Source organism: Lepidochelys kempii, chromosome 8 (genome assembly GCF_965140265.1).
Source record: "Lepidochelys kempii isolate rLepKem1 chromosome 8, rLepKem1.hap2, whole genome shotgun sequence".
NCBI classification, from domain to species: domain Eukaryota; kingdom Metazoa; phylum Chordata; order Testudines; family Cheloniidae; genus Lepidochelys; species Lepidochelys kempii.
This window is the reverse complement of record NC_133263.1, coordinates 96,644,120-96,669,094: the sequence shown is the minus strand read 5'-3', so window position 1 is coordinate 96,669,094 and position 24,975 is coordinate 96,644,120. Positions and strand designations below refer to the sequence as shown.

The window sequence follows — 24,975 nt, the reverse complement described above, 5'->3', positions numbered from 1 at the left end:
AAACTTTTCCTGGCCATAGTCTTGGGAAAGGGCTGTGCCATGTTTGAAGATACTTGGTTTTGAAATAACGTTTTCAAATTGTGCTCAGTTCATAGAGCTATAATGTACTGGCTAGAGGGAGCAAACTATATATACCACTGCACATAAAAGGGAGGTATGTCCAATCTGCTCAAACGTGTCTCATCATAACGTAAGCCCTTTCACTTCTATACCTGAAGCAGATTCTCTTTTAGTTTAAGTAGTAGAAAGCTGTGTTTGGGGATTAAAAGGTACAGAATTCTGGACCCTCTGTCACCCAAAGTCTTCTAGGTACATGACGTGCAGTATGGCTGGCAGCTATAGAATGACATAGATAGGGGCCTGGATATGGGATTTCTACATCCATGAACCCTAGCCACTGGGGGAGTATATAGTGAGCCAGCTCTGGGCTAAATTCTGCCCTCTGTTGCAGTGACGTAGATAAGGAAGAGGCAACTTCTCCCACTCCAGCAGCAGGGCAGGATCTTTCTCTAGCACTCAAGATGATTGTTTATGCATCTATGATTTCAGGATACGTCCACTGTTTAAGTGTAAATAATGTAAAATATACATTAAGGGAATCCTAAAGTTTATATTTTAATTATCCAAACATCTGAAATCTTAACTCTGTCCCATAATAATCTTAATTTTGTTCCTTTGCATTAAAATAAAGTATTTCATAACAAGCCCCTACAACCCTGGGTAAAATTGTATTTTTTTCAGCAAGCACGACAATATAATGCCAGTGGAAAGAATTGCACTTTTTAAAAAATGCACCTTCAGTAAAACTGTATAAAAACATTAAGCAGTGAACCTTTACTTTAAACTGCACCTTCTTCCGTAACCTTTGAAGAATATTTTATTTACTGAACATACTGATACATTACATGATTTTAGGGTAAAAGCTCCTGTTGTGAATGCATGCACACAAGGAAGAAAAGTTTAGGCTGCTATGGGAACACTGAGGGTCAGATTCCAGGAACTACGTTCTGCTTGCTTGGGGTGTGGGCAGGACATCACTCTGCATCAGTTGTGGAATAGTACATTTCACCTGCGCTGGCTCCAACATTAGGAAAAAGCAAAGTCTGCTTAACAGCCACCTTTGACCCCACATCTCTTCAACTGCACTGAGCAGAGGTCTGGCACAGCTAAAGCTCTGGCCTTAAGTGTGAATTTCTTGACATGTCCAATTAAAATCTCTACCTTAACATGGCATTAATGTAGGGTTTTACATTTAATTATGATAGACATTGATACATTCATCTGGAAACTACCCTCATTTTTACTGTAAGGGTACAATTATAACTAACCACCAGGTTAATTTGTTTTGCTTTCTTGTTATATAGCTCAAAACAAATGTGAATACGGAATGAGATATTTCCTAAAGAACAATGGGGATTTTCCTGTAATTTCTACTGCTTTTGAAGGAGATCTAATACTTTAAGCAGTGATAAAGTCAAAGCTGTCCACAATGTTTAATTTCTGGATAGCCTGGGCATAATGCACAAGCATTAATCCCTCCAGCTGTCCAGTAATTAAACATCATGTGAAACCCAGAGGATATCATTGCTTTCCTACTTAATCTTATTTATGAAGGACTTTCATTTGTTAAACCTACAATCACTTTCTTTCCATTCTTGAGGATAATATTAGATTCTTCCACCAATACAAGTGCACCCAGCATATAGCTATTTTCCCACAGTAGCAAGATTTTTGCAAGAAATACATTTTTTCATCACACATTGAAATAATTAAGAATGGGACACTGGGCACATACTTATTCCATTTGGATGAGTACAATTTTACTAAAATCAATGGGGTAATTCAGAGCAGAATTTGGTCCTGTGCGTTTGATTTTCTCTGAATTGCATATGACTGAACAGCAAGCAGTGCATGTAGCTAATTAATGAAGGCAAAGAACAGAATTCATAGCGATAACAAGGCCTGGTGGAATCTGGTTTATCCTTTTTTTCAATTTCAATGATTAAGGTAGATTTTTTTATTTTTAACTATTATAATTTTTACAGCCATGGAAAATTAAAGGGGGGTCGGGGTTAAATCAGTGCTAACAGCAGGGCTGCATGGGATTCCCAGCACTGACAGCAAGGCTGCAAGGGGTTCCCTGCACATACGAGGGGCCTAAGACACTCTTAGGCAAGGTGCAGGAGAAGCTGTGGGCCTGGTCCAGCAAAGCAGAAATCCCCTGGCCAGGTGTGCAAGGAGAATGAGCTCTCAGCCACAGGGGAGGACACCCCACCACTGAATGGTTCCTGCCCGTGGACAGCCCCCATGCTTCTGGCTTTCGTGTGAGGGACTGGGGCTGTGAAAACAGAGCCCCAAAGAGCTCCTTGCCCTGCTGACGACACTGGATTCCTGCAGATGCAACATGCGGGGAAGAAGGCAGAGTGGAGACCAGGCCTGGGCTGAGCCAATCCCTACAGGCACGAAGTGCAGTGGAAGGCTATACTTGCTCTGACCAATAGTAATGGATTTTTTTTGTCGATTTCAGTGTGTCAGCTGAAATTAACATTTACCAAACCCTAGAGAAAGGACTTTGAGGAGGAAAGTGAAGTGAGCAGGCAAACAGGGTCAAAGAGGAATTTCCAAAACAGGGGGCATGCACAGACCAATGGATACTACTTTTAAATTCTCCAGCTCCGAGGGCATGGTGCACACACGTAACCCATAGGGGAATACTATAGGGACCGGTTTCAGAGTAACAGCCATGTTAGTCTGTATTCGCAAAAAGAAAAGGAGTACTTGTGGCACCTTAGAGACTAACCAATTTATTTGAGCATAAGCTTTCGTGAGCTACAGCTCACTTCATCGGATGCATACTGTGGAAACTGCAGAAGACATTATATACACAGAGACCATGAAACAATACCTCCTCCCACTGGTAGAGTGGGGTGGGAGGAGGTATTGTTTCATGGTCTCTGTGTATATAATGTCTTCTGCAGTTTCCACAGTATGCATCCGATGAAGTGAGCTGTAGCTCACGAAAGCTTATGCTCAAATAAAGTGGTTAGTCTCTAAGGTGCCACAAGTACTCCTTTTCTTTTTACTATAGGGACCATCACCCAAAGAAGGAAAAACAGTTCTCTACTGGTGTAAATGGGCACAACTTGATTGACTTCAAGGGAGTTTTGTCCATTTGCACTTACGGAGGATTTGGCCAGGAGTTACTTGTGGGAGCAGGAGCCCAGGGGTACTAGAACGTGAGCTGACCTGGCAGAGTGAGCAGTGCATCAGAGGCAAGTAATGACCAGACATCAGCAGGGCCTTGAGGGTTTGAATTACTCAGTGAGTGACCCTCAGATTAAAAGGGCACTATAGAAATATACAGTGTTGTTACTGCCACTTAGTCATGGCATTTACATGGGTTTTATACAACACTGAAAAGGCAAATACAGGAATCCCTTTTGGGGCAAAAACCTGTGTGTCAGATGACGGAAGGGAAAGAAGAGGGATACACACAGAGAAAAAGAGGGGGAGAGGACATGTGCTGTGACAGAGGGAGACCTCCTGCAATTTCATCTCTTTGTTTTTAGTTTTAGTAAAAGACATTTTCAGTTTAAACAACTCAAGACTGTTCATGTAAGAGATTCCTGTGACAGCCTGTCATAAATATAAAGGGAAGGGTAACCACCTGTCTATATACAGTGCTATAAAATCCCTCCTGGCAAGAACCAACACCCTGTTACCTGTAAAGGGTTAAGAAGCTCAGCTAACCTGGCTGGCACCTGACCCAAAGGACCAATAAGGGAACAAGATACTTTCAAATCTTTGGGGGGGGGGGGGGAAAGGCTTTTGTTTGTGCTCTTTGTTTATGTGTTCTCTCTTGGGACTGAGAGAGGCCAAACAGAAATCCATCTTCTCCAACCCATCCTAATCCAAGTCTCCAATATTGCAACCAATATAGGCAAGACAGGCAAGGCGGATTAGTTTATCTTTTGTTTTATGTGAATTTTCCCTATGTTAAGAGGGAGGTTTATTCTTGTTTTCTGTAAGTTTAAGGTTTTGCCCAGAGGGGGATCCTCTGTGTTTTGAATCGGAATACCCTGTAAAGTATTTTCCATCCTGATTCTACAGAGGTGATTCTTTTACCTTTTCTTTAATTAAAATTCTTCTTTTAAGAACCTGATTGATTTTTCATTGTTCTTAAGGTCCAAGGATTCGGGTCCGTGTTCACCTGTATAAATTGGTGAGGATTATTATCAAGCCTTCCCCAGGAAAGGGGGGTAGGGCTTGGGGGGATATTTTGGGGAAAGATGTCTCCAAGTGGTCTCTGTCCCTGTTCTTTGTTTAAAATGCTTGGTGGTGGCAGCATACGGTTCAAGGCCAAGGCAAAGTTTGTACCTTGGGGAAGTTTTTAACCTAAGCTGGTAAGAATAAGCTTAGGGGGTCTTTCATGCAGGTCCCCACATCTGTACCCTAGAGTTCAGAGAGGGGAAGGAACCCTGACAGAGCCCCTGGTCCTTTTCATGTCTGTCTGATAAAAATGTTCCCTTAGACGACTAATCAAAGGGATCAATGAGAGAGGATGTATCCATTAAGTGCACAGATTCCCCTGGACCACAGATGGGTGTGTCTTGGAAGTACACTTAAATTACTGGAAAATATCCTATTACAATAGTAATGACTGCACTGGCAGAACCTGACAGATTGTGGCTGGTCCACGGAGGAAGGAACACAGTACAAGGGGCCTTCCTGCCCCTTTGCACCTCTGCACACATGTTCGTCACAATTTCAGTCCCGAGTATAACGACAGGCCCCAGCTCAAGCTGCTGGTGAAACTAGACTCAGAAGGAGAGAGAAGAGGTCTTTGAGCCATCCAGCGGAGCTGAGTCAGTACGGGTGGTAGTGGCATAGGAGGAGAGGTGCACCCCTATACCTTATAGAGGGTGGCAGAGCTCCCATTCAAAAGTTAGTCAGAATTCCTCTTAGGGCTCCTGCTGCTGCATGTTCTTTATTTCATACAACCCCATTCCACTATGGGCTTTAGCTTAAAAGGGGCATCAAAGAGGGGCTTACAAAGTGCTAGTCAGTAATATAAGCCAGCCATGGATGTAACATCCCCAGTGCAAGTGGTTAACTTCTACATTGATCCTAAGTTGAAGCTTTAATTACAGTACCCTGGAGAGAAAAGAATTTCAGTGTGCTTCATTCTCAAGAAAGGCTATTGGCTAGCTTAGGTGGTTCCCTGTTCATCTCCTGAGTTTGTGGTGGGAAAGTGCATTTATGAAGGTGCAGTTTGCAATTTCAAAAATTGTTAACCCAGAATTAACTGTGGGTTTAAATTCTACCATTTAGACTGCTACATTCATGATCTGCACATACACTCAGGTACTTAGCCACCTCAGCGCTGGGATTTATACCCACAATTAATCCCAGGTACAGTGGCCGTCTTTGTTGGCACAAATCTGGACCCACAATCACTGGCACTTTATCCACTGTAGTTTGAATGATTCACATCATGGAGCCTTGCACTGCTTCTTTCAAGATTATTCCACAGGCTGACAGATCTCACCATTACAAAGTTGTTTTATTATTAACATATCTCACCAATAAAAGCAGAAGCTTGTTATTGCTCATTTTGTATAGGTCTTCCAAGGAGTGCTACTGGAGGGAGGTGGATTCCTCACAGAAGTGACTATCTCTCTGTCCCTTGCAGCAATTTGTGCCTAACAGACCCACACAAATAGTCTTGCCTAGCTGTGGAAGCAGTTTTTTAGTAGGTTAATCCAGTTCTGACTGGGATTAGCAGTGGTCCATACTGTTAACCCTAGGTGTAGACAGCGCAGGTAGAATAGCCCTGCTGATGTTTCTGACCAGGAACACTGCACTCAGGACTCATATTTCATGCCAATGAATGCTCCCTGGGCTGCCTATATGCATGACCATTTGTTCGTAGGACATGATGCCTGCCTGCTCACAAATTGGACAGGGCAGGGAAATCAGGAGACAGACTTTTTGATGGTCTTGACTCACCCTTCACATATTGTGCCAACACGTGCTCCAGCCTACCTGCATTCATGGCCAGATGTGTGGAGAGTGTGCTACATGCTAACAAGGTGGTCAGAAACTTGACCCAAAGCAAAGATCACAAGCAATTTACATGGGCAGCCTGCACGACCCTACCAGTGGCATCTTTCTCTCTGCAGCAAGGCTCTCCTGGGTGCTAGTCTTACTGACATTTACTTCTGATCACACTTGATGACAGCTAAGAAGAACTGGTAGGCTGCCAAAGCTTGTGATTGAATCCTACGGGGTGTGGATGGCACGGCCCACACTACAAGTTTCCCACAGACCTATATACTTGGCAAAACCCTATAAGACTACTCAGCACAGTACTGTTTGACCCAGGGCAGTCCCCTGGTAGACACCACCACCACCTCCTCTGTGTTTTGTGAGAAATGCCCATAAGCCAGGTCAGCCCTAACTCGAGGAGAGAATTCATGGCTCTGAATCCTTAGTGGAGGGAAGTGTAACTCACACACCTCCTGGGTGTGGTGTTCTATCCCATCTAGTGGGTGGGTGGGAGGGAAAGACAGAGAGAGGCCTATGGCTTTTAGCTCATGCAGTAGAGGCTCATGCATTTAGCTCCAGAGGCCACAGGTTCAATCCTCCCTGTCGACAACCGGGATCTGTCAGTGTTACAAGTGGGGGCTCGTCCAGGATTTCAACTGGAAAGTCTCTGAAGCTTGGGACGCACTGCCTTGGCTAGGGGAAGTATGTAACCCACACACCTTCTGGGTGTGGTGTTCTGTCCCATCTAGTAGCACCGAGACCACTTAGAGCAGAGGTGGGCAAACTATGGCCCCCGGGCCACATCTATCCCATGGGACCGTCCTGCCCGGCCCCATAGCTCCTGGCCCAGGAGGCTTGCCCCCGGCCCCTCCCCTGCTGCCCCCCTCCCAAGCAGCTATGCCGCCGCACAGGCAGCGGGCTGCAAGCGCCTGCCACTCTGAGTGGCATGGTAAGGGGGCAGTGCAAGTTTGGGTAGGGGTGCAGGGGTCCCAGGCAGCAGTCAGGGACAGGGAGCAGGGGGCGGTTGGATGGGGCAGAGGTTCTGGAGCTGTCAGGGGTCAGGGAACAGGCGGGGTTGGATAGGGTGTGGGACTCCTGGCGGGGCCTGTCAGGGGGCAGGGGTATGGATAGGTTGGGGCTGTCAGGGGACAGGGAGCTGGGGGGGTTGGATAGGGGGTGGGATCCTGGGGGGAGTGGAGGGAGGGGGGGTGATTCGGGGTGGGGGGTCCCAGGAGGGGGCAGTCAGGGGACAAGGAGCAGAGGGGGTTGGATGGGTAGGGGGTTCTGAGGTGGGAAGCGGGAGGGGATGTATAGGAGGCAGGGGCCAGGCTGTTTGGGGGTCACAGCCTTCTCTACCCGGCCCTCCATACAGTTTTGCACCCCGAAGTGGCCCTCAGGCCAAAAAGTTTGCCCGCCCCTGACTTAGAGAGAGAAACAGATTAATGAGTCTGCTCTACAGCCTTAGTTAAGAGCCATATGGCTTTTGGCTCATGTAGTAGAGGCTTATTCACTAAGCTCCAGAGGCCCCAGGTTTGATCCCACCCGCCAACGACTGCGGTCTGTCTGTGTTACAGGCACCTAATAGGAGGTGCTTCTAACTACCTTTGTGGGGTGGGGCTTAGTCCTCTTCCCCCCCAGCATCTTCTATTGGCTAGCTTAGGTGGTTCCCTACTCATCTTGCTGGCTTTTGTGAATCCCATTCTTAGGAGCCTAACTCCCCATGCATTGCCTACAGAGTCTGGGTACCTAACTCAAGGCTGTGGATTCCACTGAGTGGCAGGGTACCCATACATTAGGCATTGCCAGGCTGAGTTTAAGTTTCCTTTTCTGGATCTAGCCCTAAAAGCCTTACATTTTACCAACATTCTGTAATAGTCTTTTACGCATGACTAAAGACAAAAGAGGAGTATGTGATGTAAGCAGCAGGATACGGTAAGGAAAGCAAAGCAGCAGGATAGGTAAGCAGCAGGATACGGACCCAGGACTTCAGGAAAGCAGACTTCGACTCCCTCAGGGAACGGATGGGTAGGATCCCCTGGGGGACTAACATGAAGGGGAAAGGAGTCCAGGAGAGCTGGCTGTATTTCAAGGAATCCCTGTTGAGGTTACAGGAACAAACCATCCCGATGAGTCAAAAGAATAGTAAATATGTCAGGCGACCAGCTTGGCTTAACGGTGAAATCCTAGCGGATCTTAAACATAAAAAAGAAGCTTACAAGAAGTGGAAGGTTGGACATATGACCAGGGAAGAGTATAAAAATATTGCTTGGGCATGTAGGAATGAAATCAGGAGGGCCAAATCGCACCTGGAGCTGCAGCTAGCAAGAGATGTCAAGAGTAACAAGAAGGGTTTCTTCAGGTATGTTGGCAACAAGAAGAAAGCCAAGGAAAGTGTGGGCCCCTTACTGAATGAGGGAGGCAACCTAGTGACAGAGGATGTAGAAAAAGCTAATGTGTTCAATGCTTTTTTTGCCTCTGTCTTCACTAACAAGGACAGCTCCCAGACTGCTGCGCTGGGCATCACAACATGGGGAGTAGATGGCCAGCCCTCTGTGGAGAAAGAGGTGGTTAGGGACTATTTAGAAAAGCTGGACGTGCACAAGTCCATGGGGCCGGACGAGCTGCATCTGAGAGTGCTAAAGGAATTGGCGGCTGTGATTGCAGAGCCATTGGCCATTATCTTTGAAAACCCGTGGCGAACGGGGGAAGTCGCAGATGACTGGAAAAACGCTAATGTAGTGCCAATCTTTAAAAAAGGGAAGAAGAAGGATCCTGGGAACTACAGGCCAGTCAGCCTCACCTCAGTCCCCGGAAAAATCATGGAGCAGGTCCTCAAGGAATCAATCCTGAAGCACTTACATGAGAGGAAAGTGATCAGGAACAGTCAGCATGGATTCACCAAGGAAAGGTCATGCCTGACTCATCTAATCGCCTTCTATGATGAGATTACTGGTTCTGTGGATGAAGGGAAAGCAGTGGATGTATTGTTTCTTGACTTTAGCAAAGCTTTTGACACGGTCTCCCACAGTATTCTTGTCAGCAAGTTAAAGAAGTATGGGCTGGATGAATGCACTATAAGGTGCGTAGGAAGTTGGCTAGATTGTCGGGCTCAACAGGTAGTGAACAATGGCTCCATGTCTAGTTGGCAGCCGGTGTCAAGTGGAGTGCCCCAGGGGTCGGTCCTGGGGCCGGTTTTGTTCAATATCTTCATAAATGATCTGGAGGATTGTGTGGATTGCACTCTCAGCAAATTTGCGGATGATACTAAACTGGGAGGAGTGGTAGATACGCTGGAGGGCAGGGATAGGATACAGAGGGACCTAGACAAATTGGGCCAAAAGAAATCTGATGAGGTTCAATAAGGATAAGTGCAGGGTCCTGCACTTAGGACGGAAGAACCCAATGCACAGCTACAGACTAGGGACCGAATGGCTAGGCAGCAGTTCTGCGGAAAAGGACCTAGGAGTGACAGTGGACGAGAAGCTGGATCTGAGTCAGCAGTGTGCCCTTGTTGCCAAGAAGGCCAATGGCATTTTGGGATGTATAAGTAGGGGCATAGCGAGCAGATCGAGGGACGTGATCGTTCCCCTCTATTCGACATTGGTGAGGCCTCATCTGGAGTACTGTGTCCAGTTTTGGGCCCCACACTACAAGAAGGATGTGGATAAATTGGAAAGAGTCCAGCGAAGGGCAACAAAAATGATTAGGGGTCTGGAACACATGACTTATGAGGAGAGGCTGAGGGAACTGGGATTGTTTAGTGTGCAGAAGAGAAGAATGAGGGGGGATTTGATAGCTGCTTTCAACTACCTGAGAGGTGGTTCCAGAGAGGATGGTTCTAGACTATTCTCAGTGCTAGAAGAGGACAGGACAAGGAGTAATGGGGGGGAGGTTTAGGTTGGATATTAGGAAAAACTTTTTCACTAGGAGGGTGGTGAAACACTGGAATGCGTTACCTAGGGAGGTGGTAGAATCTCCTTCCTTAGAATTTTTTAAGGTCAGGCTTGACAAAGCCCTGGCTGGGATGATTTAATTGGGGATTGGTCCTGCTTTGAGCAGGGGGTTGGACTAGATGACCTCCTGAGGTCCCTTCCAACCCTGATATTCTATGATTTTATGATTCTATGTATCATTTGTTCTCCAGTTATGTGACATAACAATGCACTGAGAATGTGTCCATGAGCTGACTGTAGAATGAGCATCTAAAAATCTCTGCTATAAAACTTGTAACCTTTATGGACCAGAGCCTGTGATTTGTTGCTATATTATTTGTTGTTGCCACTGAGTTCTGGACTTCACTCTTCTCTTTGAGCCTGCTCAGCTGAGCCTCTCCATTGCCTGTACTGACATGTGGGGAGGGATAACTTCTTACTTTCTGTGCCACACAAATACCATTTCCTTGGTCCTCTCTCCCCTGCTCTTTCCTACTCTTTGTTCTACTCACTCTGATGTTCTGCCTTAAATTAGCCAGAGAGCTTGTTGGGACAGGGATTATCCTTCAACTCTAAAAAAGAAAATGAGTACTTGTGACACCTTAGAGACTAACAAATGGTCAAGGTTCCTTCCCCACTCTGAACTCTAGGGTACAGATATGGGGACCCACATGAAAGACCCCCTAAGCTTATTCTTACCAGCTTAGGTTAAAAACTTCCCCAAGGTACAAACTTTTACCTTTTGTCCTTGGACCTTATGCTGCCACCACCAAGCATGTTAAACAAAGAACAGGGAAAGAGCCCACTTGGAGACATCTTTTTCCTCAAAATATCCCCCCAAGCCCGACACCCCCTTTCCTGGGGAAGACTTGATAAAAATCCTCACCAATTTGCATAGGTGAACACAGACCCAAACCCTTGGATCTTAAGAACAATGAAAAAGCAATCAGATTCTTAAAAGAAGAATTTTAATGAAAGAAAAAGTAAAAGAATCACCTCTATAGAATCAGGATGGTGAATACCTTACAGGGTAATTAGATTCAAAACACAGAGATTCCCTCTAGGCAAAACCTTAAGTTACAAAAAGACACAAAAACAGAAATATACATTCCATTCAGCACAGCTATTTTACCAGCCATTTAAACAAAACAGAAATATAACGCATATCTAGCTAGATTACTTACTAAGTTCTAAGACTCCATTCCTTTTCTGTTCCCGGCAGAACAGAAGGTGCCACAAGTACTCCTTTTCTTTTTGTGGATACAGACTAACACGGCTGCTACTCTGAATCCTTCAACTCTGCATTTGTACAGCCCTAGCACTATGTCTGTCTGGAGTTATGCCTGATCCTGCCTTGACCTCCAGCTGCCAGTGTAATACGATCAGCATTGCACAATAATATAATAGCAGAAGTATAGGCCGAAATGACATTCATAACTTCCACATTCAGCATAAGCTCTTCTGAAGGACGATAATATTAAAGCCAGTTATTCCAATCAATAGATGGGAATGGCCCTAGTTAAAATGTGTCCAAAGTGTCACATTAGCTGAGAATAAGAATGCTATTAATATGAATTTAGAAACAGCTAGGGGTTTGGACATTTCAGTTGCAGTCCCTAGTCACCTTCAGCTTGTTTACGGCATGTGCAAGCCCTCAACATGGAAATTACTCCGCACACAACTAAACTTCCCATCCAAACATTTATACAGAGAACTATGTTATATTTTTATTTCAACATGTTTTCTGGCTCTGTGAAAGGAGCCTTTGGTATGACAGGGAGCTCTGCTTTGAGAGGCTGCAGTTGACAGTTGTGGATGAAGCTTCATTTAAACAAACAACAACAACAACAAAGTCAGCACAGAAAAGAGATTTTGACTTAGAAATATACTTTTAAAAAAAATCAAGATGAAGCATACTGAAGAGATAAGAGAAAAAGGATAAAGAAAGATTCTAAATAGAGAAGAAACGGGAATGTTAACAGAGTATCAGTAGACAAGCTTAGTGAGGTTTATCAGATTTGGATAAAAGAGAGGATTGCTATCAATCCTCCACAAGTACTCAGAGTTTAATACGAAAGACAACACATTTGTCCTCGTCCAGGAGAAAAAAATCCTTAATTTGATAAACAACCACATCTAAAGTGCCTTCTTTACAGCATTTCAGTACTTTCCATTCCATCTGCTTTATTTAAAAGTGAATTTAATTCATGTGAAAAGTGCTGGACTGACAGGCCTGGAGACTGAAAGCCTTTTATTTGTTTTAATGCACAGGAAAGGTGAAACAGTAGAAATATTTTCCTACCAGTGTGCCTCAGCCCAGTCGTAGACTGAGAGAGCAGCTCACCCTACATTTCTGCTCGGTCCTTGGCCTCTCTCCACTGTGGCTGCCAATTAGCATCCATAACACTGGGGGCTGTTTTGTGGTGTGGACACCTGTCCACAAAGAACTGGCCAAAGCCACTAATGTGGTTCACACAGGCTACTTAATAGCTTCAGAAGACGATAAAATTTGTCCTCAGAGTAATTTCCATGTTAAGAATTCACATGTGCATGGAACAAGCTGAAGATAACAACGGATACATCAATTGAAATGCCCAGAAAGGAAATTCTCAGAAGTTTCTAAATCCGTATTAATAGCATAATTAACCTGAAATAAAGTGATACTTAGAACACAGTTTACTACCTTTTTAGGGGTTACTTCTGAGCATTGAAAAAATGAAGTTAAATGCAAGCTACTTAAACCGGCTTTCTATTAAAAATGGACTCAATACTGCAATCCTTGTTTGCGTAAGTAGTGCAACTAAAGTGAGGGTTGCAGGTTTTAGTCCTAACATTGTTTTAAGATCATTAATTCAGCACTCAAAAAAAATCACCTTTTCAAGAAATAAGTAGTTCTGATGTGGAGCTGAAACATCCTCTAATCCAAATTTCTTTTCAGCGCAAAAGAAAAATGCATTTAGTATGTACTTTTATGGAAATTTATATTGAGACATACATATAGACAATGGGTAAAAAATTTTAAAAGGCCTAAGTCACATTTTCAAAAGTGAGGTAGGCACTTTGGAGCCTAAATCTCAGTGAAAGTCAATGTGACTTAGGCTTCTAAGGGCATCTCTACACTGCCTTGCAGTTCAGACGAAGGGCGGTGTGAATAGCTGTGCACACCAGAGACTACATTAGTGTGAACTTGGGACCTTTTAAGTTTGTGTCCACAGCATCCACACGGGGGAGTAGCTCAGCACTTTGGTACGCACTGCTATTCACACCCCCTTAGTCTGAACGGAGGGGCAGTGCAGACAATGGGACTTAGGCTTTTTGAAAAATGCGTCACGAGAATGTAATTTATACTTATAGATCAGTTTGGTGAGCCATGTCAAGCCTTTCTATGTGACTATGTTACTGCTGTTCTTTTGAACCTGCAACAATGAAAAGAATGATCAAAAATGGTACTGGGCTAAATTCATTTATTTAATGGCTCATTTCGGTATGTTTAGTTTATGAATACAATCCACTAAAAAAAAAAAAGGTTACCTACCTTTTGTAACTGCTGTTCTCCGAGATGTGTTGCACACGTCCATTCCAGGTGTGTGCGCGCCCACATACGTGGTCATCGGAGATTTTTGCCTTAGCAGTAGTCATACGGTTGGGTGTGGCGCCCCCTTGAGTGCTGCGCTCGTGCATTGGCATACCAAGCGCCACCGGCCCTACGCCCTCTCAGTTCCTTCTTGACGGCAACTCTGACAGAGGAGCAGGAGGGAGGGTAATGGAATGGACATGAGCAACACATCTCGAAGAACAACAGTTATGAAAGGTAGGCATACATCTGGTCAGAAAAGAGACCATTCCCATTGAATGGGAGGTCTTGGGTGGAGGTCTGCATTTCTTGGGAGAGACCTGCAGTCTGATGCCAGGAGCTATGCCTCATAACCACTGCCATTGCAATCACCGTAGCCGCCGACTCTGCTGCGTCCCACGCCATTTAGAAGGAGCACCTGGCAGCCACAGTGCCCTCCTCCACCAGGGTGCCAAATTCCTGGGCCAAACCCTGTGGAATGGACTCCTTTAACATATGGAGGGAGTCCCATAAGTTAAAGTTGTAACAGCCCAAGAAGGCCTCATGGTTTGCCACCAGGAAATGCAAACTGGCTGTTGAATAAATATTTCTTCCAAACAGATCCAACCCTTTGGCCTGTTTATTTTTGAGGGTCGAACTGGTATGCCCCTGCTTGTCTTTTTTATTGGCCGCAGAGACCACCAGCGAGCTGGAGGGTGGGTATGGAGGTATTCAAACCCCTTGGCCGGGACAAAGTATGTTTTCTGGCCCTTTTTGAGGTGGGAGGAATGGAGGAAGGAGTTTGCCAGAGGCCCTTGGCAATCTTAAGGACACCATCGTGCACTGATGGTGCAACACAGGTTGGGGTAGAGGCTGACAGGACATTAAAAAGGTGTCTGCCTGCTCAGCCATCTTCTCCACCTCCAGGTCCAAGTTCTTGGCCACCCGCCGTAGCAGGGCCTGGTGTTCTTTGAAAGCATCTGGCAGGTTGGCCCTCGAGGGTCCCGCAACCACCTCATCTGGGTGAGGACAACGACTGCACCACCAGGGAAGGCTCTGGAGCATCTTCCCCCATAGGGGAGGGAAGCTTAGGGGTGAGCGCAGTTCCCTCTGCCTCGACCACCGAGCCTGGCTCGTGCACCGAGCCTGGTGCCGTAAGCGCCGCCAGCTGTTGCTCTGAGGTGACGGCCAATGAGCAGTGCGAGGGGGGCATTGCCACAACTGGCATTCCCCACGCACCACAATAAGGCCAGTTCACTGGCCACTGGCCGTGCTGCCAAGTCGGTGCTGTCGACGTGGTTTCAAGTGCCTATTCGTGCTGGTGCAGTCTAGGTGAGGGGCTAAACTGGGCTTCCGGGTCGTAAGAATTCCCTTCCAGTGACCATGGTGGGGCCACCAACGCCTGGGTTTGTTTGCTGACCGTTGCCATCGGAGACGGGTGCCTGGAGCGAGGTGATCGATGCCAGTGCCAAGGGGCATCAGAGATGTGATGGGGAGCGCTCCCACAAGGCAGGCAACTGGGAGTATGCCAAGAGGGAGACTGACAGGCAGTAAGAAGGAACTGAGAGAGCACTGGGCCGGTGGAGCCTGATACACCCGATGCATGAGTGCGGCACTCAAGAGGGCGCTACAACTGGCTCCATAGACACCGCTAAGGCAAAAATCTCCGATGACCACAAATGTGGGTGTGCACACACCCGGAATAGAATCGGCACGAGCAAGCATTCAAAGAATAGTTGATACTGAAACGCCACTACCCGTCACCTACAGCCCCCAACTAAAACCTCTTCAGCACATCATCAAGGATCTACAACCTATCCTGAAGGACAATCCCTCACTCTCACAGACCTTGGGAGACTGGCCAGTCCTCACTTACAGACAGCCTCCCAATCTGAAGCAAATACTCACCACACAACAAAAACACTAACTCAGGAACCAAACCCTGCAACAAACCCCGGTGCCAACTCTGTCTGTGTATCTATTCAAGGGACACCATCATAGGACCTAACTACATCAGCCACACCATCAGGGGCTCATTCACCTACACATCTACCAATGTGATATATTCCATCATGGGCCAGCAATGCCCCTCTGCCATGTACTTTGGCCAAACAGGACATCTCTACGCAAAAGAATAAATGGACACAAACCTGACATCAGGAATTATAACATTCAAAAACCAGTAGGAGAGCACTTCAATCTCCCTGGACATTCAATAACAGACTTAAAAGTGGAAATTCTTCAACAAAAAAACTTCAAAAACAGATTCCAATGAGAAACTGCAGAACTGGAATTAATTTTCAAACTGGACACCATCAAATTAGGCCTGAATAAAGACTGGGAGTGGCTGGGCCACTACAAAAAGAAATTTCTCCCTGCTGATACTCACACCTTCTTGTCAACTGTTTGAAATGGGTCACCTTGTTTACATTGGCCTCATTAGCACTAAAAAAGTGATTTCCACCCCTTCTTGACAACTGTTGAGAATAGCCCACTTCCACCTTAATTGAATTGGCTTGTTAGCACTGACCCCCACACGTGGTAAGGCAACTCTCATCTTTTCACATGCTGTGTATTGATACCTCCCTACTGTATGTTCCACTCCATGAATCTGATGAAGTGGGTTTTAGCCCACGAAAGCTTATGCTCAAATAAATTTGTTAGTCTCTTAAGGCAGTGGTTCTCAAAGTGGTTTTGTACTGGTGACCCCTTTCAAATAGCAAGCCTCTGAGTGCGACCCACCCTTATAAATTAAAAACTTTTTAATGTATTTAACACTATTGTAAATTCTGGATGCAAAGCGAGGTTTGGGGTGGAGGCTGACAGCATGCGACCCTCCATGTAATAACCACACGAACCCCTGAGGGGTCACGACCCCCAGTTTGAGAACCTCTGCTCTAAGTGCCACAAGGACTCCTCGTTGTTTTTACTGAAATACACCATGAAAAATGTGCTTGTTTTCTTGTGCAACACAAATCCTGAGCTGAGCTGCATGTACAGTGGCAAAAGGAACTGCACTATGGCCATAGAGAACAATTTATTTTATGTTGTAAGGTGCATGATGACAAACAGAAGGATGATATGCTCCCACCAACTAAAGTCAGCTCTGCTCTTGAACACATAAAGTCACTGTGGTTGCCCCAATAAATATGAGATCTGAATTTGTCCTTCTAAATGCCCGCATAATATTTTAAGAGATTATCTATTGATCTCACCACATTGGAGGTTGGAAATACTTACAAGAACTGTGAATAACTGAAGAAAAAAAGTGTGTGTAAGTAACACTACCGAGGAATCTTGTAATGGACCATAATCAACCGGTCAATGCACTCAACAGTTCATAGAATTATCAGCAACCGTTAAATACTGCATTCCCATTCCCACATGTGTAAATTAGTGGCTAAAGAAAACTCCCTTGGTTGACTTTTTATGATATTTCCCACTTACTGTGTTGACTTTTTTGTTTTTAATCATGAAAGAATAAATGTTTGAACTAGGAAAAAAATTACTGTCCACAACATCAAAATTAGGGGACATATTTCACGCATAGTACACAAAATCTTTTTCCAAAGACCAAAAAACATGACGACAGACACGGAAAGGCACCAATGGAACAAACAGAGAGATAGAGCCCTTAAGGGTGTAGTAACCCAGAGTTATCAGCAGTTCCAACTTGGATTCCATACTGTTGACTTAAAAAAATAAACGCATGAAGTGTCTGAGAAATGAGCTATGTCATATTGGAGGATTAGAACTGAAAGGCCTGGAGAAAAAAAAGTGAACTTCAAAGAGAAACCTTGCTGAAGAAAGGGAGATCATTTGGGCCACACACAAAAAATCAAGTGTTAATAGCCTTACCAATTTGGCTGTGTGATCTTGTAAGAACTTCTAAATTGACCAGAGGTGGGCATAGCCAGTACCTGGATGGCAGCCCTCAAATAAAACAGAGACTCTGCAAGAAGCAAAAAGAAAAGGAGTACTTGTGGCACCTTAGAGACTAACAAATTTATTTGAGCATAAGCTTTCGTGAGCTTGTAGCTCACGAACGCTTATGCTCAAATAAATTGGTTAGTCTCTAAGGTGCCACAAGTACTCCTTTTCTTTTTGCGAATACAGACTAACACGGCTGCTACTCTGAAATCTGCAAGAAGTGATGCTGGTGATTTAGGAGGAAGCACTCTTTCCCCCTGAATCAGCAATACATCCATGATCCAGAATGGGACCTGAGGCAGTGTGCTGTCTTTAGGAAGACACACAAAACCCATTGTCTACTGCCCATTTATGCCCCTACAGCACTTTCTGCACGAGTATGCATGCTAACCAGTATATCTTAACCAAATTCCAGCTGTGTTCTGTAGCTGTAACTGCATTCTACTAGAGTGACAATAGAATACTCAGTTGTACACAAAATCTACTCTACATTCCTCAAGTAGCTCCAACTGGAGATGTTAACCTTCATTTCTCCTCCTAAAATCCGCTGAATAGCATTGTCAGTATAGAGTGACTGTGGAGTTTGTTGGTGAGAAAAGTCATCCATTCATACGCAATCTATCAATCACTTTAAGAGCCTTTTGGAAGAAAGTTGCTATATAGATATTAGGTATTATTATAACTCACCAGTAGTGCAACCAGCCTCGTCAATTCCACTTTCACAGTCTTTTTCCCCATCACATCTCCAGGATGATGGGATACATTTGTTGCTTGAGTCTCCACAGCTAATTTTTTCAGCTGGGCACACTTGTTTGGCTAAAAAAAAAGAAAATACAAGGAAAATAAATGTAGATATGAAAACAGCAGTAGACATTAAAGAGATATTGCTTTAGTAAATTTAATGTGGCCAAATTCTGAAACTGATATCCAGGTAAAATTCCTATAGTAAGTGGCAGAGACCATTGATATCAATGGGAATTGGGCATGTTTAGAATACCAAAAGCCAAATGCAGACACATCACAATAAAAGAACTTCAGAACTTATTTTTATTTAAATATTCAGCAAATAATTTATCAGACACATTTATTATTATTAATTGATCTACTAGTAGCTAATGTGGTGGTGGGGGTTGTTGTTTTTTTGTTTTGCTTTGTTTGGTTTTTTTTGTTTGTTTGTTTTTTGTTTTGGCTGCTATTTCTTTTGTACAGCAATTTCTGAATTTCATGAAGCAAGAGAGATTTCCCCTATAAGACAAGGGAGTTAAGTAGACAAGATAATCACAAACTCATAGATTTTGCACACATCCAACTATAGTTGGCTAAAAATTAGAAAAGACCACAATGAAAGGCCACAATTGAGGAAGATGGCTGTGATGGTTAAAAAACAGCCTGGTTTACAGGGGAAGAAAAGGTAGCTATAAAAAATAAAAATAATAATATAGAACAAATGGAAGGGAGGGGAACTTGATTGTATTCATAGGTATAAATCAGAAGTTAGGAATTGCAGAAAATTGATAAGGAAAGCCTAGGGACACAAGGAGAACTCTATGACACAATACAGTTAAGGAGCGTTTTTTGTTTTTTAAATATTAGGAACAAAAATATCCTGACAATGGTAGTGCTCCATTACCAGATGGAAATAGCAGAATTATCAATAACAATGCAAAAAAAATGTTTAATAAATATTTATGTTCTGTATTTGGGGAAAAAGCAGATGATGCCGTCACATCATATGGTGATGATAACCCTCCTTCCATTTCAACTAGTTTCTCTGGAGGATGTAAAACAGAAGCTACTAAAGTTAGTCTTTTTTAAATCAGCAGGTCCAGAAAAGAGTTTTAAAAGAACTGGCACAGGAGCTTGCTAGACCATTAATATTGATTTTTAATAAGTCTTGGAGCACTGGGAAAGTTTCAGAAGACAGAAAGAAAGCTAATATTGTACATTTTTGGTGCACTGAAACGATTCATGAATTTGGATAGAATTCAGCAATTTCAGCTAAAAAAAAAAACATTTTACAAATTGGAAATGTCAAAACATTTTGTTTCAACATTTTCAAAATGAGCCATTTCAACATTTTGTTTCAAAATGACATTTTCAAAGACAATCTCCTGTCTGTGCATAATACAGGAGGAGAAGACCATAAGTGGGGCTTGGCATGGGGGCAAAGGGAGTGGGAAATATTCCCTAGCACATCTGGTTTTGAGGAAGAGAACATATAATGACAACTGACATTGTAATGCAATGTGATCATTGACCTGCAGGAAGGTTATGTAGTATTCACAATTTAATTGTGGGCACTACATCTGTCTGTAGCAGCCAAACAGCCCGGGGGAGCAGGAGGAATGGGGAAGATAGGGACAGAAGAATTCTATTCATGGAGAGTAGAAGAATTAGGTTAATCATCTCATTGACTGAGTAATTAGAGACATTAAAAAAAAGTAAATTAGACCAGATGAACTTGCAGGATGCAAAGACAGAAGCTGTCACTTGTCACAGTTCATCAACTCTTTGCACTGAGCCAGGCCCCCATGGCTACTGTGAGTCCAAGTGATCTTTGCATCTTTGCACTGAAGCCAACTACTCAGCACAAAATGAGGTATAAAAGAGAGAGAAATTGAACAAAATCAAAGTGAGAGTACTGGAGAAATACCCAACAGCATTTCTACAAGCTTCTTCTTAGAGATACCAAGACAATTCAAATGCAATGGGACTTAACATACTGCACAAGCCATGAAACGGTCTCCTTGTAGCAGCTGCAAATCATGCTTGATTTATATATGGGCAGGATGGTCTCAAGATCTTGCTTACAGAATTTAGTATGCTTTGGACTTATGTGACTAAAATGTTTAGTTCCTTCTATTCTTCTCCATTCTTCACACACTTGGGAAGGAAATGGTTAATGTAGTATGTGACAGTGACTGTCAAACCTGGATATCCTGTGCTCATGTAAACTATAGCAAGGTCTGTCTTTTCAGAAATAGACCATTAAACAACTTGGTTAAAATGTCAGACACATCAAAACCAATTTATCACAATGAACGGCAAATGCCAAGGATGGACAACAATGCTTTATTTATAAGGAGACAAGAGCAAAGGAGACAAGAAGGTTCCATTTACTCACTACAGCCAATGACACATTCTTCTTTTTCTTTACATGAGGCTACAAAGTCTTTCACAGAACCATAGAGCCTAACTGGCGCCCCACTGTTTGGCTTCCTCTTATGCCACTGCTGAGCTTTTCAGGCTCTGGACAGCATGTATATTCAAGAAAGCCCAAGAGAACAGAATTGATTTGCTTTCAGAAGACCATTTGTCAGGTTCTCACCATACAGGTACTCTGAGAGCATGCATAAAATGTAATTAAGCAACTTCTACTGGTGGGAAACCTACAAGACTTTTAATCAGCAGACTGTATCTATGAAAAAAGCATCCTTTGTGGAAATGCACCATCTTAATGATGGGGCAGTTTTTTCAGTATCTCTGTTTTAAGAATCCCCAAGATCTTTTTTTTCTTGTTTCTTTCAGAAAGCTTTAATTAGCACAGGAAAAAATGCCAGGCAGAATGGCTTTATTTTATTAATTATTATTTCTGTCCTGTCAAGTAAATTGCTTCTCTTCAATTTCCAGTGCAGCTTTTGGATCTTTAAAACCCTACATAATGGAATCCTCATCAATGGTATGGCCTGTAATTTAAACAAAGGCTTGGGTTTCTTTAACTGGGGCCTCCATACAAACTGTCCTGGTATCTTCCTTCCTAAATGTTAGGAATTCCTCCCCACTCTTGAAGACCAAGGCCAAGTCGGACACATTTTCTTGCCAGGAGATACTCCCTTTGAATTCACTGAAGGAAAGATCATGCCCTCTGTGCTTCTACTCAAGGCAAGCATTATCGCAAAAAGAAAATTGTTAGAAGCTGGTAGTCAGCAAAAAACTTAACTCCGTTAAATGGAATTCTAGTTTCAATTAGGATATGCTCCTGACTTCCGGAGATTTATGACTGAGCAAGATGCATGTGATTAACAGTCATGTTCATCATGCATATGTTTGCATATACGTTCTGAATTCACACTAACTTATACTTTGTGCATTTCCACTGAAGGCACAGGGACTGCATGGGGTCTAAGTCAGCTCTGAATTTGTTCCTTTCTGAATTATATGTGGCTGCTATTTTACATAGCTCTAGTTTCTGTTAACATCTCCCTTCCTTATGCATTTTCCCCTCTTCATTCAGGAGCTGGAGCAGGTCTGGGAATTAGGAGAACTGGATTCTATTCCCCATTTACTCATTGATTCATTATGTGGCCTTAGACAAGTCACTCACGCTTCAGTTCAGTTTACTCATCTCTGTAAAACATTAAGATACTCAGTTGAAAGGTATTATAAGCATTAAGTATCCTAATTATTATTCCTATTTATCCCTTCTTCCCCTCTCCAAAAGCAAAAAGCAAACAAAGTTTTTTTCTTATAATCAGTAACAAGTTTTCTATTTCTTCTAATAATCACTTACTGCTAAACATGATTGACCAAATTCACTGACACCAGCATTGAATTTGGGCTGGTGAATTCTTTTGATATTGATACAAAAGTCATATCATAACTACTTAGGGGAACTCCCCTGAACTCACTTATTTAGGTGCCTAAATATGGATTTATATATGAATAACACACACAAAAATCAAGAACACATTCGTGGGAATTCAAACAGAAAGGCTTCATACACTACAGTGCAAAACAGATTAAGATTCCAGTCAATTCCTTCTCTTACCACATCAAGCTATATATGCTGTATGTAGGTGTTTATATACAGGAGTGAAAAATTCTGTATGACCTCTCAGCTTCCACAGATGTCACTGGAACTCAATATTCAGTGGCAGAATTTGGTTCATACATTATATCTATATTTACATTTTAGATACCCAGGGGATTGTTGATAAAAAAGGAGCCTTTTACCTCTAAGGTTTCAGATCAAATCCAGCCCCAGGCCAGCATGAAACATCATGATCGGTGGCTCACATGAAATGAGACTAGGGCATCTACAGTGTTGGAATGAGGACATCAAACAATCAGCACACCTGGCTTCTTTGTTGGCAGTATCAGCAGAGAGGGAAAGATGCCTGGAGACTAATCTATCCACAACACTTATTATATGGGTCAGGACTGAGGCATATTTGCAGGACACTGGGCAGCTTGCACGGCTGTCATTTGTCTGGACCGTCTGCAGTGGATATATATATATATATATATAAATAAATATATAAACTTTCAGTGAGTATAAAGGCAGATTATAGGGGAAAACCCTGAAGCATGTATTATTTTGCAGCTCAAGATAATTAACTTCTTCCAGGCTTTGAACATAAATTACTATAAATGACCCAAAGACTAATTAAGAAAGGGCAATAAGAAAATAAAACTACAAAGCTCAAGAAACTGCAACATCGTTAATGGGATAATAGTTGATAAGCCTGATAAAATATTCACTTCTCCAGTTTGATTTGTCTGATACTGACTTGTTTTCAGAAGTTCTCTGGGGAATGGAACAGGATTTACATGGATTTAATTCTGTTGCACGAAACAGTATAGCCCAAATGCATTCTTGGGTGTTCGAAACAGAAACTGCTCTCTCTTGGGCCACATGGGTTAGAAGCCCATGGTTCTCATCCAACTCCTTTCCTCACTTAGAGATATGATTAAAATGTGCTTACTGTACCAAGGGCTCAACATGCTTAGAGCAGACAGCACATACATTGCTTTTAGACAGATTAACACACTGCTAATTATCGTCTCTGAGATCAGAGTAAACTATAACCAGGAATTCAAAATCCCAGGATTAATCCTAATTACCAAAATAATGAGTGACTCTGCAGAGTAACTCTGGCCTAGACTTTTACAGGAGAGGTGTCTGTATGCTTCACATTGAAGAACAGGGGCATTACAAAGCTACTTATTGTTGGGATTGATGATAAAAGTGATTCCCGGGGGTCTTGCCAGCAGCTTTAATATTTATTACATAAACTGATTTGAGCACCATGTAAAGAGGCAAGATAAGTTCTGTCACAGACTGAAAAGATTCATGGGGCCAGAATTTCAAAAGGGCCCAGGAACAGATTTGCAGTGCTCTGTACCCACAACTGGAGCCAGATTTTTTAAAGAGCTCAGCCTCCAGTAGTTCCTACCAACACTTATGGCTAGATTTTTAACACAGTTCAATGTGTGGGGTGCCGAGCTCTGTTGCAAAATCTGGCCATTTCCTATCATCTACCCCTCCTAAAAGACAGAGTAATTGTAAGGGCTTATCTACATGAATACTTGGCTCGTGGCAAGCTGGGGTGTACCCCCACACTAGCCTGTACCCCCACACTAGCCTGCTGCTCACTAAGAGTTCATGTCTCGCTGCTACCATGCACTAAAATTTCCCTACCGTGCACTTCAATCAATTCCTGTTTCAAATCAGTGCAGATCAAAGCACACGAGGGGAACTATTAGTGCGTAGGTACCCCGGTGCTTAGCACTGTGGTTGTATAAGAAGATCTACAGGTTAAAACCAGGATTCTCTCTTCCCAGATGTGATAGTTGATTAGAGATTATTGCCTTCCAACAATCCATGTAACTATTTCTCATCCAGCATGCAGGAAGTCAGGGCAGAAACCTTGGGATATAACAAAATTATATCTGATGTGATGAATGCCCCCCAAACTTTCTTGCCATTATACATAGACACATTACTGTTACAAATTCACTCAAGATGTGTCAGGACTGACATGCTGTTTATCCTCTGTGGTTAGTCAGATTCCTCCTTTTATTCTACCTATTTAGAGAGAAAGAATGAGTTCTCCCCGTCCCTCTCAAATATCTGAGCAGCCTCAATTTTCTCCATCCCTATTTTACACCAGACACCCTCAGGGCCTGTTTGGCAACAACTCCACTGTCGGCTAAGAGCACAACTCACCATGGAGCCTCTCACCTCCTCTCTTGAAGTGGCCAGAGAAATCCCTCCTCTCCCCACCTTTCTCTGCAAAATTAAGAGCTGGGTATGCTACCTCTCCAGATGGCCCAGCAGCTGCTTGCTTGGGAATGAGTCACCAGGATTGAACTGAACTCGGATCTTTCACATGGTGCTGTATAGCTCCTCCACTAGGTCACGAATGGATGGACAGTGAAAGAGAGGGCAAGTGGGATATGTTAAGATGCTTAGCATGATATACTGTCTGAGAGATGTGAGATAAAGTGCTTGAAATATACAGAGTCGCTAAATATGAATGGGTATAAAACATTAGCAACAAGAACAATCTGAAATGTACTTCAGGAATATTTCCATCTTGTCAGAATTAAGTGAATGAGATAGCAAGAAGTGATTCTAGGTATTATGAGCCATTTGTCACCTCATTCCTACAGAAAAAACATACTGCCTTTCATGAGCCTACAGCCATGTGGTCACAGGGCCCATTTTCTTAGACTAGCCTACAAAGAAAATTAATGAAGCAGCAGCGCAGCTTGGGGCTAGTGTCTGGT

The 24,975-nt window shown here is 43.3% G+C and overlaps 1 protein-coding gene across 2 annotated transcripts in view; it reads right to left on the bottom strand.

Moving 5' to 3' along the window:
• The window catches only part of LRP8 (LDL receptor related protein 8), a 298,502-nt gene that overhangs the window by 72,791 nt on the left and 200,736 nt on the right, over window positions 1–24,975 (bottom strand). For both annotated transcript variants that reach the window (XM_073357653.1, XM_073357654.1), the window contains exon 4: window positions 18,151–18,279. In XM_073357653.1, the coding sequence (XP_073213754.1) occupies window positions 18,151–18,279 (129 nt within the window). The remainder of the gene's footprint in view (window positions 1–18,150; window positions 18,280–24,975) is intronic.